Source organism: Chinchilla lanigera, unplaced genomic scaffold, assembly GCF_000276665.1.
Source record: "Chinchilla lanigera isolate Chin_1 unplaced genomic scaffold, ChiLan1.0 scaffold00111, whole genome shotgun sequence".
In the NCBI taxonomy this organism is placed as follows: domain Eukaryota; kingdom Metazoa; phylum Chordata; class Mammalia; order Rodentia; family Chinchillidae; genus Chinchilla; species Chinchilla lanigera.
The window spans coordinates 2,144,217-2,162,138 of NW_004955512.1; the positions used below are offsets into that span (position 1 = coordinate 2,144,217).

Genomic DNA, 17,922 nt, shown 5'->3' on the forward strand with positions numbered 1-17,922 from the left:
TGGAAATTTGTTTTTTAAAAAAAAATTATGGAAGAGGAAAATGGGAGGAGTGTCAACTGGTAGCTAAATTCAGCCTCTCCAAGATCCAGAATCCTTACACTAGAAAATAACAACTTGGCTAAGACTAAAAGAGAAGTACATCGTCAAGTATTAGGGAAAGAACTAACAGGAAAAATTACGAAGCTACACAGTAGTTGAAAAGATAGCCCACATCACAGAGAAAAGAATGAAATAATCTGGACTCTATCTACATGGCTTGTGGCTCACAAGCAGCAGAACGTCGCTACCTAGAAGTAAGGGCTCCCAGTGTTACCCTCCCAGTGACTGGGTGTTAGCCGTGGGCAACAGCCACAGACAGGGAGGGGGTTAGAAAAATCCAGGTCGCTTTAACTCAGGCCAGGAAGAGCACAGGCCCCACCCACAAGGTGGGAAGCTTGGCCCAGAAAGTACTGGCCATCAGTGCTTGAATCCATCTTGCAGCCCACTTCCAGCACAGACCAGAGGTCCGACTGCCTTCCCCATCTACCAGTATGAGTGGGGACGCTGCCACAGCCTGGGATAAACAGAGAGAACTCTGGAATAGGGGATGCCCCTCACACACCCACAGGCTCTAAGGCTAGGCAAAGGAAACCAGAACTTGCTGGACTCCAAAAGTGTGGAGCCTGGAAGGAAATCATTCATTCAAAAACACAGAGAATGTTTTTGGAACCCATCCCACCCTTTTTTCCTTCTCTTTTTTTTTCTTCACTGGCTTACTGGGGTTTGAGGAATTTTTATTTATCCTTTTTGTTATTCCTGTTTTATTTTTTATTTCCCTTCTTTTATCTTCTATTTCTCAGGTTTTATTTTATCTTTATCAAATTCTAGAAATATCCTTCTATACTTAATGGTATCCTTTGTGTAACTTTTCTCTCTTCCTTCTCATCCTCCCATTGTTGTTTTCTGTTTCCTTTATTGGTTTTTTGAGACAGGGTATCCTTATGTAGTTCAGGCTGGTCTTCAACTCACTATGTAGTCCAGGCTGGCCTCAAACTTCAAGTGATCCTCCTGCCTCAGCCTCCAGAGTCCAGGGATTACAGGTGTGTACCACCAAACCAAGTTTGCACTCTTTAACTTTGCAAATTTTTCTTCTTGTATTCTCATATTCCCAACCCCATGTATCTTTAATAATATAACTATTGTGGTTGATACACTGTGTCAACTTGAGGCATCTAGAAACTTTAAGTAACTCAGCAGTTCTACATCCCTTACCACTCTAGGATGTTGTTCATTGTGTCAACCTGAGAAGTTTAAAAGTTCAACTAAGTGATTCAACAGGGAGCCAGGGTCCTTACTTTGTAAACATCCTCAGCTGTGAAAGAGGGCACGGAATTGGGTGTGGGCATGGACAGCCAGCCAGCATACAATATAAGGGAGGAAAAGGTGCTTGCCCCTGTCCCCATGCTCTTGTTGCATTTGCTGTCTTCTGCCTGCTTGAACCCTGTGTCACCCCACCTTGTCTTGGAGCCAGCTGATTATGGACTGACAACCTCCACAAACTGTGAGCTAAATAAACCGTTCCTTCCTTAACTTTGGGTGTTGGGTATTTTGTCTCAGCAATGAAAGAAAAGCAACCAAGACAATAACCAATAAGTTTTATTCACCTTTAGACAGTTGAAACTGTTACTACTGTTGAATTTTATCATTAGTAGAAGTATAGTTGTCACATTTAGTAGATATCTCCTGTACATCAATATTTGGTTTATAGATTTCTTTTCTAAGGTTAAAGGTGGTAAAGTTTCTTATGGTATGTCAACATGCAGTTTGTCTCAGATGATATTACTGTTGCTCATTTACTTGATATTATCTGGGTTGGCTGTTATTTGATAATGTTGCTTGTTGCTGCTAATATATTTTCTCTGCATGCCAACACCCAGATTACCTTTGTGACATTAACAGTACCATGATCCATTCCCAGACGGCTGGGTTTTGGGCCAATTAAACTGTATTCTCCACTCCCAAGTTAAGAGAGGGGATGGTGTCTTGGGACACAGGCAAAGGACTATACTTAGCCATGCCCTGAGTGCATCACTGAAAAGCACACTGAAGAGGTCCCCATAATAATAATAAAAATCTTTCCACTACATGATATCGCAGACCTAAACACGACATAGAACAAACAAAAACATTACAAACATGAGAAATCAAGACAAAAAAATGCCTTCCTAAACTCTCAACTCTTTTAAACTAGTCCACAGGGCATGAGGGAGAAGGAAGTAAAAGCCACACAGTCAAATTACTTGAAAGGATAAAAAAGATTAAAAAATAGACCAATACGGTGCTAGGCAGACTGACAGAAGACATAACCAAACAGATAATGGAAGTAATAAAACAACCTGGGGAGCTTACAGAAGACACTAATAAAAAGCTAGATGAAGCTCAGTATGCTGGTGTACACTTATAATCTCAGCACTCTGTAGGCTGAAGCAGAAGGATTGCCATGAGTTTGAGGCCAGCCTGGACTACAAAGTGAGATCTTGTCTCAGAAAATGAATGAATGAATGAAACCAAACAAAAATATTTAAGAGTTCATGAAAAGGTTCCAAATAGAAATCCAGAAGATAAAAAATTATACTCAAAGTATGGGCCACAGAAGCAACCAATGGAAGGACAGAATATCAGAAACAGAAGATAATAATGCTTTCAAAGACCAACATATCTCCGAATTTAACATATTCAGAGATATGTTAAAAATAAAACATGAAAAATGGAGTAGAAGACTTCATATTACAGTAATACATGCATACCTATATTCATAGCAGCACAATGCACAGTAGCTAAATCTTGGAAGTGGCATACATATCCTTTGACTAATGAATGGATACAGAAAATGTGGTATTCATATACAATGGAATATACTACTCTACCATAAAAAAAGGTTAAATTTGAGTCATTTGCAGGAAAATGGATATACCTTGATACTATAATGTTAAGTGAAATAAATTAGACACACAGGGTTTCACATATATGAAAAGCCCAAAACATAAACACAGTAGTACCTCAGCTTATGAATCTAAGTTACAGTTTTGGGGAAGATGGCTGCATTTGTGTTTGTGTGGAGAGATGGTCATTGTCATGTTTATAACTGGATGTGGAGTTTGCAAATGGAAGCAAAATTTTGCCAAAAGCTTTTCTTAGAGAACCAAATTGTAAACAGAAGTGTCTGTGAACCAAGATATTACTGTAAAGCATAGAATAAATGATAATATGAAATAGTGATATTGATATTTTGCACATTGGCAGGGGATCAAGAAATGGAGAGAAGAGGCAAGGAAAGGGAGGGGACAAAACAGTAAGAATTATGATATGTCATATACATGTACTGAAAGTACTATTCTACTCTTCTTGTAGAGTAATAGAAGTTTTGTCCAAGAACAAAGCCACTCAACAAAAAATACATTCTCCAACCTCCACTGCAGTTAAGTGTGGTCATACAGCTATGGTCAAGCCAAAAAGATGTGACCAGAAGAAAATATATATTAAAATTTTAAGTCATAATTTAAAAGAGAATTACTATGCATTCCATATCCTATTTCCTTTCTTTTCTTAGTGATGAACTATTAGCCTTACAAACAAGGGCAACACCCTACTTTTTCTTTTTTTGTCTTTTTGAGACAAGGTCTTGCTATGCAGTTCAGCCTGGCCTTGAATTCACTCCGTAGTCCGGGCTGGTCTGGAACTCGCAATGATCCTCCTGCCTCAACCTCCCAAGTGCTGGGATTACAGGCCTGCACCACCACATCTGGCAACAGTCCATTTTATATCCTAGCCAATACATATTATTTACTTAAAACAAAATGACAGCTTGTATTTCTATTTGATAATCTGTAGAGTGTTGATGCTTCTATTACTCCTTTAGAAACCTAAATATTTTGAGTAATTTTTAAATTGTAGGAAAATTTTAAAGACAATTCTTAGAAGTTTTGAAGAGGAAGGAGGCCAAGTAGTCACTAGAGCATAAATTTAAAAGTGAAGTATGTAAAAGAAAAGAGCTGAAGGATAAAACAAGTTGCATGGCTTGTATCTAGATATTCCCCTAAAGCCTTAAGCACTCACAGGTGGGGCTTTTCAGAGGTGGCTGGATCCAGGGTATGGGAATGTGGATTAAGGGTGTGGTATTCAGATGAGTTCATAATTGATTCTGGGTGTGGGCAATGGAAGCCCCACCCTGGTTTTGCAGCATGGATGGAACACAGTAAGTCCCTGACTTAGGAACATTTGAGTTGTGAACTTTCACAGATATAAACAGACCTTACATTATAAACATTCACTGATATGAACAAATCGTGAAGGTAGCTAACCCTAACCCTAACCCTATATCACCATTTTAAGGTAACTGTGAAAGTAAAAATAGTTTATTTACAGTATTTGTGTGTCTGGTATTTTTATGCTTTACGCTGTATATTTCTGTCAAAGGTATATAAGACTCACTCTGTCGGACTTAAGAACAGATCCAATTTAAATGTTACCCCCAAACAAAACTTGCTCGTAAGTCGGGGACTTACTGTATAAAGGAAAAGACGAAGGTAGCCTAGCTGCCTTTTTCTGCCTGCCCTACCAAGGTCTGTTTCTCCTCTGTGTTGCCCATCTCCATGCCACCCTGACTGTAACTGAAACCTCTATGAACTATGACTTAAAATAAACCTTTCCTCCTTTAACTTGTTTAATATTTTGTCCCAGTAGTAAGAAAAACACATGGAGACTATCAAAAACACCTTACCTACGTAAAAACATCCAAATAAGAAAAAATAAAACTGAAATAACACTAACTGGTAAAAAGTCACAAAGAAAAAAGAACAGTTTGAAATTGATATGGTTAAGAAAGTTCAAGTAAGATCTTAGTTGAAAAGTGTCAAAAGTGAAACCAACCAAAACAAGTAACAATGAAGAGCATCTGGAAAAACAGAAGTTTCAAAACTAGTACAACAGTATTTTAAACGGGACTCTCTAAACTGCAAGAAAGGTACACAGCAAGGTTAGAAAGAACGCAGGTCATTTTCATTTCCTAATGTGGTATATAATAAATTCAAAATGCTTTACAACTAAGCAGATGATAGTAAACTCACAGTAGCAACTTTGCCTTTTCTCTTGACTGGAAGAAATGGGCATGCTCTGACTTGGAGATCTTTAATGGCAGCAGTCACTGTACTGTTTTCAAGGTCACCTTTACAGAAAATTTCACACTGTGTTGTTAATACTAAGGCAGGAGCATCGTTACTTGTCATGTCAGCCACAAACACAATTTCTGGATTTTTAATAAGAATGTTGATTTCCCATTTCTCTGGTTCCTGTATAGGTACTAAAATAGAAATAAAAGTGTTTCAATATATAAATATTTCTATATAAAATACTTCTGAATAAGTCACTATTTATAAGAAAGTGTTATTTCATTCTAAGTAAAAAGGTAAAATTAAAGAATCTTGGATCTCAAAGGAATCTTGTTGGAGAACCCTACAAAGTGGCTCTGAGCAGGATTTAATATTAACCAAATGGCTTTCTGTGTTTACTTGTGAGTTGTCTCACGCTTAGGCACCTTGTCTGAAGATAGGCAGTGGACTCATAGTAAGTAAACCTCTGTGAGTCACCGGTCACCACTGAGGCCTGTATTGGCCTGTGAAGCTGTGACACCTCAAAAGACAAGATAAGGCCACAGCTGAGGACATCTGGTTCCAACCCCAATTAACTTAAAGCAGACTGTGGCTGCATGCATCTCACTCCTGTGGGTGTGAAGGGGTGAAGGCCTTCCCAGAGATAACCTAGTTCTCCTAAATTAACATAATCTGTTACTTGAAAAAATCCTGCCCAGATTCCCCCATTTTCTTGAGTATCCCCCTCCTTTGTTTGTAAACCAAATAAATATGGGCTGCCCAGAGAAGTCTTGGTCTAAACTCAGAGAATATCGAAACTGTAAGAGAGTTAGTCCCTCCTGGAGCCCTGAAATCATTTCAGTTGTCTCATTTATTTAAGTCTTCGCCATTCACTCAGTTGGGAGATTGTGGGTCTGATCAGCCTGCAATAACTAAGGGTTATTCAACCCAATAGAATCTACTACAACTCTCTGCTCTATTTCTTTTCTTTTTTGTGGTCCCAGAGACAGAACATAAAACCCACAGCATGCTAAATATACACCCTACTGTTAAGTTGCAACTCTTTAAATAATGAAATTATACCAATAAGAACACTTTAAGAGATGGCGGAAGGAGTGAGGACAACTGCACTATTTAATAGTAGGGCTGGAACCTCATCTAGTAGTTCCCAACTCTCAAGCTAAATTTGTTTTACTATAACACAATGAATAACACATGTAAAAAGATACTCAAAAAACTGTATGTCAGGTTAAAAGCTACAAGTAAATATAAAAAAATTAATGAATTGGGGCTGGGGATTTAGCTCAGCGGCAAAAGCACCTGCCTGGCAAGCGCAAGGTCGTGAGTTCAGTTCCCGGTACCAGAGAAAAACAAAAAAACAAAAAAACAACAAAAAAAAAAATTAATGAATGTTTAGATTAAAATACTATATTTATAAAAAGGAGTGATTGCTTCATTATTCCCCTTGCTTACTTTCTTGTATCAGCACATTTGTTAAAACTATTTACTACCTGCAGAGCAATACAATTAGTTATTCCAATGAAGGTCTCATAATTTTGACCCCAAAATACATTTGTACCTTCAAAAAACTGCAAACTACATAACCTCCCAGAAAATACATTAAGGTTTTTCTCCTACAGTGAAAAAACTAAGATTTTAATTTATTATTGTATGTATTTTGATCTTATCTAAGACGCTAATCCAAGTAAAACTTGATATAGCATTGCAATAATGCAGATATTAAATATTTTAGCTGATAACTAACCTTCTTCCTTTGTAGCCCATGTTTGAACAGTGGTTTCTAAAGTAGTGCCTGTGGTATATGCCTCAAAAAAGACATTTGCAACGGTCAAAAGAAATTCCACACTTGCACAAATATACATTTCTTGAAAGACAGCATCAGTCACAGAACAATCTCTGATTGTCCTATACTTTACATCCATCATGTCCTTTTTGTCAAACCCAACAGTCAGTCCTATCATTCTGAAAAACACAATTAATAATTCCTATGTATGAGTAACATACAAACAACCAAATATAGCAATAAAACTTAAAGAGATTTTTAAAAATTCTTTTCACTGACAACAAATAAAAATTCTTCAAGGCATTTCTTGGGAAGTCCTGCAAATAATAGACTTACAAACTTCAGGAGCGTAGCTGTTTTGTAAATTAGAAAATGTATACTTAGGAAATTATTAGAGTTTTGAATGTCAGCATTTTTTCCTCTCAATTTTTACATATTTCTCATTTAACTGCACTAATTCTTCTTATTCAACCAATTCATCCAGAAGCCAGTAAGGCACATATATGTACTAAACCAGGATATTTCAAATTTTATTTAAAATGAGTCTCATGCCTTGACTGAACTGAAGCTCTGAAGATCCCAAGATGTATTTAGAAACTGAAATGCAACTTTAGGAATAAGTTATATAAAATATATCAACTATTTCTTAAGTAGAAATTTAGAAGAACTAAGTATGGTGGTACATGACTATGATCTCAGCACTCTGGGAGGCTAAGGCAGGAGGATACCAAGTTGGAGTACAGCCTGGGAAACTTAGTGAGACCGTGGCTCAAAAAAAATAAACAGGGCTGGGGATATAGCTCAGAATGAAGTCCCTATCTTCAATTCCCAGTACCACCAAACTAACAAAAAAAAACTCACCACAGAATACATACCTAGGGGTCGCTTTCTTGACATGAGGTCTTTTGTCATCTAAAATACAATTTTTTAATGAGAAAGAAGAAACTGTAGAGTCATCTGTATACATTTTTAAAGTACTTATAATATTTTCCAATTTAAATTCAGCAAGCTGCAGAGAAGGATCACGAACATCTGAAAAGGATGCCTATGGAAGAGAAAATCCATACAAAAATTACACAAAATATTGAAATTTACTGTATATTTTATGATACAACCTACTACAAATTATTTAATCTGTTTATAGGAAACATCAACATTCTCTTTTTTTTTTTTTTGGGTGCTGGGGATTGAACCCAGGACTTTGCACAGGCTAAGCCCACACTCCACTGCTGAGCTATACTTCATGGCACAAATTTTCTACTTTCAAAGGGCTAAGGAAAAAAAATTAATTTTAAAATTTGTTTTTAACATTACTAACTATATGAAACAACATTTAAGAATTGAGATGCTTACTATTAAAGTGAAAAGATCATCTTTCTCAGAGAAACAGAGATTATAAAACACACATGGAATTAACAACTGTTATTTAATAAACATTCACGTATCATTTTTCTCAAGTAAAAACATTTTCTTTTCATTTTCAACTTACTGGTTCAGGAGATGGACTGTACAGTACCATGGTGAGATAATCAGTTCTGAAACTTATATTCAGTGTTGTCTTAATTTGAGAGGCACGTGAATATACTTCTACCACAGCAGCTGTCACCACAGTTGCTCCTTGAAAAATTGAAGTCATTGAATAAAAAGAAAAACTTATGAAAAGTAGCTCACTACAATAGTCTTGAAATAAGACAAGAGAATTATTAATTAAACTGGTATAGGAAAATAACAGTCAACAGATTAAGAGATATAAAAATTCAGATGTGGAACTCCTGGCTTAGAATTCTTTCTATAGCTTGGGAATGTCTTTCCACTAGACTTCCATTTCTACTTTTGTAAAATAGGAATAACACAAGTCACCATGGTGCTCATTTTGGAGACAAAGTAAAATAGCATGTGTAAATGTACATTTTAGTATTCAAATTTTACTTAAAAAATATTAAGACAAAGATATTTTAGGAGCCTTTAAAAAGTGTTCCATTCATCAAGACTCAAAATTCTGTTTTCCTTGTATTTAAATTCTCAAAGTTTTATATGCACATAATATGTATGAAATGGCGTATCAAAACACAACAGTTCCTCTTTCTCATTCTAACCAGCTCCAGACACAAGTACCACCCTACCAGTTTTGAGATAAAATCTACAATGCAATATACAGATCTTATATGAACAATTTAAAGAAATGTGCTAAGTGTAAATGTACATCTATGTATCCAACACTCCATTTATACTACTTCAGATTCCTATCAGAAGTCTTTGAAAATTTCAGCTATTCTACTTTCTCATTAGTATATGTCAATCTTTTAAAATTTAACTAATTCAGTAAACTGTTAAGTTTTCCTGATCGGTTAGCAACTTTTGATGTTCTTACTGTACATTTACACACCATCCTCTCTCCAATTTTCAAAATCTTTTGGTCATTTTTTTTTAAGTTGGTATCAAATTTATAGCTAATATATTCTGGACTTAAGAACACTGTCAGGTATATGTATCACAATTATGTCTCTAAGTCTGAGGGAAGCCTTAACTTCATTGTCTTGATACTATCTTAGATGAAGAGAAATTTAAATAAAGTCTACTTTATAAAGTTTTTCTTTCATAATTAGTGCTTTGATATTCTATCTAAAAAATATTTGGCTATCCTACTGTCAATGAACATAATCTTTAATGTTTTCTTCCCAAAGTTCAGACAGTTTAGTGTTTAAATTTATCTCTCTCAACCATTTCAATGTGTGTATGCTGTGAAGCCAAAAGGTTCAACTTTTTCTATATTTACCTAGTTGTGATGGTATTTGTTAAAGTCTATCTTCTCCTTAATAGATTTTGTTAAAATCAAATGACTGTACTTATGTATCTACTAGATACTCTATTCTCTTCCATTCTATGTCTCGAATTTGCCAGTACAATATCGATTTTATAGCAAGTTTTATCATTAGATAAGGTAAATTCTTAGTATTTTCACAATGTTATTTTTTGGCTATTCTTAGTCATTATTTCCACATAAATATTAAAAGCCATTTTTATATTTCTATTAAAGTTTGACTGGAATTATGCTGAATCTGTACAATCAATATGATGAGGACTGTTATCTAATATTGATATTTTTTAAAAATTTACAACATAACATAGCTCCTTGCATATTAAAGTCATTTAATTCCTCATTAGTACATGGTATTTGTCAGTGTAGAAGTCTTGCAACATTTTTGTTAAACTTCCTCCCAAATATGATTCTGATGCATTCTACAGATCTATTAAAAGTTTTTACTTTCCAATTGTTAGTGATAAAAAGTTTTACATTTTAACTTTATCTTGTTAAAAATGTTACATTCATTTATTAATTCTAGAATTTATTGGAGACTTCTTAGGCTTTCCTGCATAGCTGATCAAGCTGGCTGAGAAAAAAGGCAATGGTAGGCCTTTCTACTCTCCAGACCTATTAATCCTCTTCTTGGCCTTATTGTTCTGTCAGTGTCTGCTAGCCAAACATTGGTAAGAATAGTAAGCACTGACATTCTTGCCTTTATCCTTTTTTAGGGTGGAACATTTCACCATTCATTATGCCTCTTTGATATTTCTAGTTTATATCATGACTAGAGGAATTTTTCAGAAGCTTTTTTTCTTAAGAGTTGAGGTGATTACATGCTTTGCCCTCTTTAATTTGGCAAACTGACTTATCAAATGTTAAACCAACTTTCCCTTTCAGGATAATTCTCACTCAAGGTGAACCTTCCTTATATCCTTACACTTGATCTTAGCCAAAAGGCCAAGAAGTGATCCTTATATCCTTACAAGATTCACTTTTGGGGGGGGGGGGTACTGGGAATCGAATTCACAACCTCGTGCTTGCCAGTCAGGCACTGTGCCACTGAGCTATATTCCTGGCTCCTATAACTAGACTCAGTATACTAATACGTTAAGAAATTTTATGTCTGTGCTCGTGGGAGACACTGGTATCTAGTTACTTTTGTAGCTGCTAAGACAAAATACTGGCCACCTAAAGTTAAAGGAAGAAAGGTTTATTGTAGCTCAGTTTATAGAGGTTTCAGTCCATAGTCGGCTAGCTCCAAGGCAGGACAGCATAGTAGAGGGGCCCTGCAGGAAAAACAGTTCTATTAAATTTGCTGCACAAGGCAGCAAAGCAGTGAAGCAACAAAGCAGTAGCAATAGCAGGTGACTTTTCCTTTTAGCACTTCCAGGCTACCTGTCTTTTGGGTGGTGCCACCCAAACCAAGAGTGGACCTTCCCATTATCCACACCCAGAACCATGCCAAACCAGTAAGTGGACTAATGAAGTAATCACACACCCTTAATCCCAGCATCACACACTCTAGATTCAGCCACCTCAGAAATGCCCCAGCTATGTCCACATGAAGCTTTGAGGGACAGCTAGACAAGAGCCATAACAATTGGTATCTGACAACCTTTCCCTGACACGTCCTTTCCTGATTTCCATGTTCAAGTAATGCATGCTTTATATGGGTAGGAAGGCATTCCCCTCCTCTCTTTTCCAAAAGAATTTGTGTAATAGTGGTATTCTTGCTTAAATATTTAATATAAAGTTCAGCAACCACATCCAGCACAAAAGCAAACCAGTAACATGGGAACATTTGTGTGTGCGCGCATGGGTGTGTACATGGCTCTGAGAGGTCTGTGCCAATGTAGGACCCAAGTTCATTCATCAAGGGAATGTGGTCCACTATTTCAGGGCACCTAAGGGCTGCTGCTATGGCACTGCTCCTAGTCAACACAGACTAAGTAGTGCCAAAAATAAATAAATAAAACAAACTAACTAACTTCGGAAGAACTGTTTAACGACTTGAAGATTAGAGAGTAAGGTTTTGACTGGAGTATTTCCTATTAACGATTTGTTATGTAAAGTCAATGTGGCTAGCCAAATTTTCTATTTCTTCTTATGTCAGTTTAACAATTCCTGCTTTCCAGTGAAGGTGTACATTTCATCCATGTTGTAGAATTCACTGTCATGAAATCAGTTCGGTGATTAAGTGTAACTGTGTCACTGTAACTGGCTTGGGAGCTGCCTTAGGGCTTAGTAAAGTACACTTCTGGGTTTCTCTGGATCACTTCTCAGCCTTTTGCTAAGATCAAGTGTAGTATATGGGTGGGTAAGGAAGCTTGACCATGGAGACATAAATGGTGCTCTTTATTCTCTGAGACTCTTCCCCTGCTCTGCTCGTATGTTGATTATAAACTATTTTTCAATGAAGATATTTATAGTTTATCATAATACTGCCTCTGTCGCTGTAATTTCACTAGTCAATAGTGAAAATATTACCTTTCTCACTTTTTAACAATGGCACAAAAATCACTCAAAATGTAGTCTACTTCAATTCTGCATTATGGTTTAGAGAGTTCTTTTAGAAAACATGTTTTCCTCTCTATGTATCATTTATGTAATGTAGTTAATTCATCATCACGCATTTTATGTGGAATTATGCTATGATCATTCCAGTAGCTTCCCCCTTCAAAGTATCCTGTGATCATTTTAAATGAAAATCAACTGCTTTCTACTCTAGTCACATGGATCATTTTGGATGCATCCTTTGATAAGATCATTGGTGTTTAATCCTGTGTTGTTCTTTTTCCTGGATTCTAAGATTATCTTACTAGAATATATTTTTAAGCTTTCTTAGGAATGAGTACAGGAGAGTTTGAGTAAATTTTGAATCACTAATAATCTGAGAATTGTTTTGTTTTCACATTTTTGATGATGGTTTAAGCCATGTATAGAAACCTACATTCAAAGTCACGCTTCCTAAAATTTTCAAATATTCCTCCGCTCTCTTTTTAGAGGTCAATTTCATCCAGTTTTGTTGGTAAAGTAGCAACAACACACAAAAAAAACTCATTCACTCACTTTTTCCCCCATACCCTAACAGGAAGCCTGTTTCTTTTTTGCTGAAACACTAAAAATCTTAAACCTTTCAATCCTGAAGTTCTATGAAAATGTGTTTGAACACGGAGGGAATCTTGGTTTACTCAATCTGCTTGGAACTCAGTAGTTTCTTTACATCTAAACGACAGATTCAACATTTAGGTCTGGACAGTTTAACTTTGTTACTTTTTAAAATACCTTTTTCACTTCATTTTCTCAATTACTTCCTCCTATAATACAATTTTTGCAGATTAAAGCTTTCTGAACTGAAGTATCACTCATTTACCTCACTGTCTGTTCCTTTTCTTACCCTCTCTGCAATGGATTTTAACTCAACCGTATGCTCCAAGTAAATACTTACATTCAAACCCTATAGCAATTGTCTTTGTTTCAAAACTTAGCAATCTTACATTCAGTTTCCAAGAACTCTTTCCTTGTGGGGCTGCTAGTGCTCCCAGGATCTGTTTCTTATATTACCTAATCCTCTAAAACAGCAGGTTTTATTGGTCTCTTTTTCTTTTCTTTTCTGTTTGCTCAGTTATTTCTACTTCATTCAGAAAACACTATTGTGTTTCTTTGGTTCATACTGTGTGCTTATGACTTCCTTCATATGGGACCATTTATGTTCAACAATAAAAATTAGGTGGATCATCTTGTCTAGCAAAGATGGGATTTTTTTGTAGTGCTGTGAATGAAGAGTTGTTTTTATGTTGGAATTCTCTGAATGTTCAACTTGTGTCATACCTCAGGCTTTTGCAAAGGTGGACATTATGGATCAGTAGGCTTTACTTTCAGGTAGGCAGAGCTGAGGAGTCTTCTCAAATACCAGATTGAGGGTAACTCTACTCTTATGCCTCCAAATCCTAGTATCTCTAACTAACCCAGTTTTCCATGTGCTGGTGATGAACTTAGAACCCAGTCAACATTCTACACAGCATCTTTGATCCAACACTGGAAAAAGCCTCTGTTATGACTCCTTTTACTTTGTTTCTTACCCTTCTATATCCACAACATTTGTTAAAACCTCTTATCTACAGTGATCATCCTCTCTTCAGACTTCTAATATTCTGACAGTCTTAATTTTAATATAGAATATTCACTTTGGGATATAGCTTATAGTAGGGTAAGGAATGAGGAGGAAGAAAAAAACTGAAAATAAGAAACTAGAGGAAACTGGAGAAAAAACAAAACAGTAAGTATGTTTTGGTTTTTTTTGTTTTTTTCCCAGTACCAGGAATCGAACTCACGACCTTGCACTTGCCAGGCAGGCGCTGTGCCACTGAGCTAAATCCCCAGCCCCACAATAAGTATGCTTGTTACAACAGGACTAAGAACTCCGAGTCAAAGAAAATAAATCAGAATGACTAATAACATAGGTAATTTAGAAATGCCTAAGTGAGATTAGCTGATTAGAAAAAGATTCATAAACCCTATTTTAGCAAAACTAGAGAAAGAAAGGAATAAAGAAAAGATGGAGAAGGAAGACAGAGAAGACAGAAGAGACAAAAAAGAAGGAAGGTGAGAAGAGAGGAAGGGAGCAAAAGAAATGAGGAGAAAGAAGAGAAAAAAGAGAGGAAAGTGGAACAAAGCTAGAATTATGAACATACCTCCTGAATGCTGTGACTCATTAGTGACTCCACTGGTACTACTACTCTGGTCTTTAGTTACAGCAGATGAGGTACAGACACCTTCATACCATATATTTCCATACAATGTTTTAAAAATAGTTGTTATATCTTCTTGACTAAGAATGAACTGTTAAAAAACACAGCATTTCAGAAAAAAATACACAGTGGGTTTGGTTCTTTTTAGCACTTCTATCTACTGTACTTAAAATTTTCATTCAAAAAAGTCACTATTTATACCTCAGTCCTTGAAAAAACCTATTTTTTAAATCACTGAAGAAATATGGTTTTCTAAGTGATCATATGATCATTAGAAACTTATGAAATACAGAGCTAAATTAGATACCTAAATTGATGAAACCATGAACAATGAACTATCTGCTATAAATATACCAAATCAGTAATTGTAACATTTGAAATGAACTTTAAACTGCAGTCATCAAGCTATCGCAGACTTTTCCGGTTAGTACACACATTTTACAAATAATAATCAAAACAATATATAACATTTGGATAATGAAAAATGCTTCATATATATTTTATATGATTATTTTTATTTTAGCCTCACAATAGCCCTAGGTATACACACTATTATCTTGATTTTTAACAAAGCTAAAGCTAAACTGTAAAATGAGATTTCATTTCATACATACTTAGTAGAACTCAGAGAGCTAACTTCAAACCCTGTGTGTCTTGAATTCAGCCTAAAACCAACATCACAGGACCTATCTTGAAAGGTATAGTGGTTTAACTGTATGTGTCAGCTTGGCTTTGTTGCAATAGCTATTTTGTCAAACATTATTCTAGTGTTTCTGTAAAGGTATATTTTTAGGTGAGAGTAACATTTAAATGAGTAGATTTTAAGTGAATCAGATTACCACAATGTGGGTGAGCCTCAATCAATGAGTTGAAGGCATTCACTAAAAAAGAGCGATCTATTTGAAGAAGAATTCTGCTGGCAGACTACCTTCAGATTACTGCAACATCAACCCTTTCCTTTATAAATATCCTACTGGTCCACCCTGCCACTTTTGAACTTGCTAGCTTCCATAACCATATGCAAGGATTCCTTATTCCTACCACCTCACACATACTCTCCATACAGTTTCCGTTTCTCTGACGAACTGTGATGTAATACAATGGCAACAGTGTAAAACAGAATCTACTGATACATAATCAGGACACTTTTCTTAAGTTATTTCTGGTTCACTATTAAGTTTGTTAAAACTGTTTTTGCTTTTTTTTTTTTAAACTGTTCTTTCTATTATAACCTAAGGGATAATTTTATTCTCAAAAAAATATAACAATAATATTGGTACAGGATCCCTTCAACTGACCTTCAAAGGATGATATGTTAATCTAGTTAAGATTAAGAGAATGTGTATCTGATTCATACTGCTTGTTTTTTCAACTTTCATTCATCCTTTTATTCATGACATTTACTTTGTGCCTATTATGTAGCAATCATTGTGAAAATAAAATATTCATACAAACTCCATTAAAACTTCTAAACAAATTCTATTAGTACGTACATACTTTAGTCTCTCAAATACTGATATTAAATCATCACTCTTCACTCTTGTCAGTAGGTAAGGGGGAGAAGTTGGAAGGACGGTAAGGATCCTAGGAATGCTACCTGCAGCTTCTACATGTCAGGACAAGCTGGATGCACAACCCTGAAACACCTTACAGGTCAAAATCACCAGCTGCAGCAGCATGTGGTTTTGATTCATTACACTGACTGAATTTCAGCTTCTCCTTGACGCAGAGGATGAGGTCCAAGAGGAACTAAGTACAGTATGTGGCTCTGCACTGGGCTGCAAGAGCCATTAATTATAGACACTCCTCATTTAACAACCAAACTTCCATTCCTATGGCCAAATCATGCACTGAATTGGTTGCTAAATGAGGAATTGTATTATAGTATGTAGATTATAACATTAAAACAAAGAAATGGTCAAAATAAACTCTAACTTGATGACTTTGCTTTTATTTGCATAACACACACAGTAATGTATAACATAAAACTACAGTACTGCACTGCATAGTACAATGTGCAAAAATTATAGTACTGTATAAACAAGGTATAGTGTACAAAAAAAGACATTGAGGATTTATAAAAAATGTACAGAACAACAAAAAAAGATGGGTCATAAGTCCAAGTGGCAGGTCTTAAACCAAACAGCATGCCTCAGTTCTAAGTTTGTTAGACAGTTGTTAAACAGATATGTCCTTAAATGAGGATATTTGTGTTGGGGTCAGTTAGGGGTGGGGAAGACTCAACTTCTTCCTAGTGAAACCTCCCTCAAAAAGCAGTGAGCATTTGCAGGTGGTCTGCAGTATCACTTAAATATTATGCAGAGATTCTCCCATGGGAAAAGTATGGGAAAGCAGTATTTTTTTTGCCACACCAAAGTCTGCCTAATGTGTGCCAAGAGGGGTAGAGATTTCCACAACTAGCTGGGTGGAATGTGTTACTTATGTTTCGTAAGTTTCTATCTGCTGTTTTCACCAACATTCAGAGAGTTTATTTAAAAAGACACTTTTCATCTTTGACCCTATAAATTACAGAAAGCATCCACATTATCTTACACACTAGCAGCTTAAAGTCTTTCGATTGACAGTTTAGTCTGTGAATATAAGTTTGATTTAAAAGTCACAAATCTCTAAAATGAGGGTTTCCATTGTTAGAACAAAGTTTTAAATAGAGACAAGTAAGGAAACTGGGTGAAAGGAAGAAAGATGATTTAAGTAGGTTCCTTAAGGAAGCATTCCAGGATATATGTTGCTGTACTTCATTAAAGTATATGGTACAGTTTGAATTTCCATTCAGTCAATAAGGAAAAATATGAACTTGAGATTGTTCCATTAGAGATCTGTGGAGAAAGGTCAACCAGTAGACAGGTAAAACTATGTGCTAAGTGATGACCATCTGCCATTTTGATCTTCCACCTCTCTACTCCGCTAGGACTTTCTCTTCTTTAAATACTCTTTCTAGGTTACTTAATATATTCCTCTGGCTTTAAATATCACATACTGATGACTCCCAAATCAGTATTTCCACCCTAGATGGCTCCACTAAATTCTCTATTAATATGCTGACTAGTATTTGTTTCCTCCATGAATTGCCTCTATTTAAAACATTTGTTTTTACTATCTGACTACTGCACATTCCACACCACCATCATCTGGCTTGGAGTGGTAAATTCTATGATGTCAGCTTCTTTGTTACAGTATCTCCAATATGTAGCAAAGGACAGGAGGCAGTCAAATCACTCAAATATTTGTTGAAAGAATGAATGGAGAACATTAAATGAATTGAAAACTTGCATGTCTACATAACTTAACATGTCTGTTCATAAGACACTATTTCAATTCTGACCAAGTTGGTAATACCTGGAACCTGCACACAAAATTTTTAATGTTCCAAAAAAGAAGTGTTTTTCAACAAACAAAACAGAAACCAGTAAGTAG

At 35.8% G+C, this 17,922-nt stretch overlaps 1 protein-coding gene across 3 annotated transcripts in view; it reads right to left on the minus strand.

Annotated features, from left to right (window-relative positions):
• Vps13a (vacuolar protein sorting 13 homolog A (S. cerevisiae)) overlaps nucleotides 1–17,922 on the minus strand; it is a gene marked incomplete at its 5' end in the record, with an annotated part of 229,395 nt that overhangs the window by 106,414 nt on the left and 105,059 nt on the right. For all 3 annotated transcript variants that reach the window (XM_013506545.1, XM_013506546.1, XM_005408304.2), the window contains 5 exon segments: nucleotides 5,106–5,338; nucleotides 6,892–7,109; nucleotides 7,806–7,975; nucleotides 8,420–8,547; nucleotides 14,431–14,578. In XM_013506545.1, coding sequence (XP_013361999.1) covers nucleotides 5,106–5,338; nucleotides 6,892–7,109; nucleotides 7,806–7,975; nucleotides 8,420–8,547; nucleotides 14,431–14,578 — 897 coding nt within the window.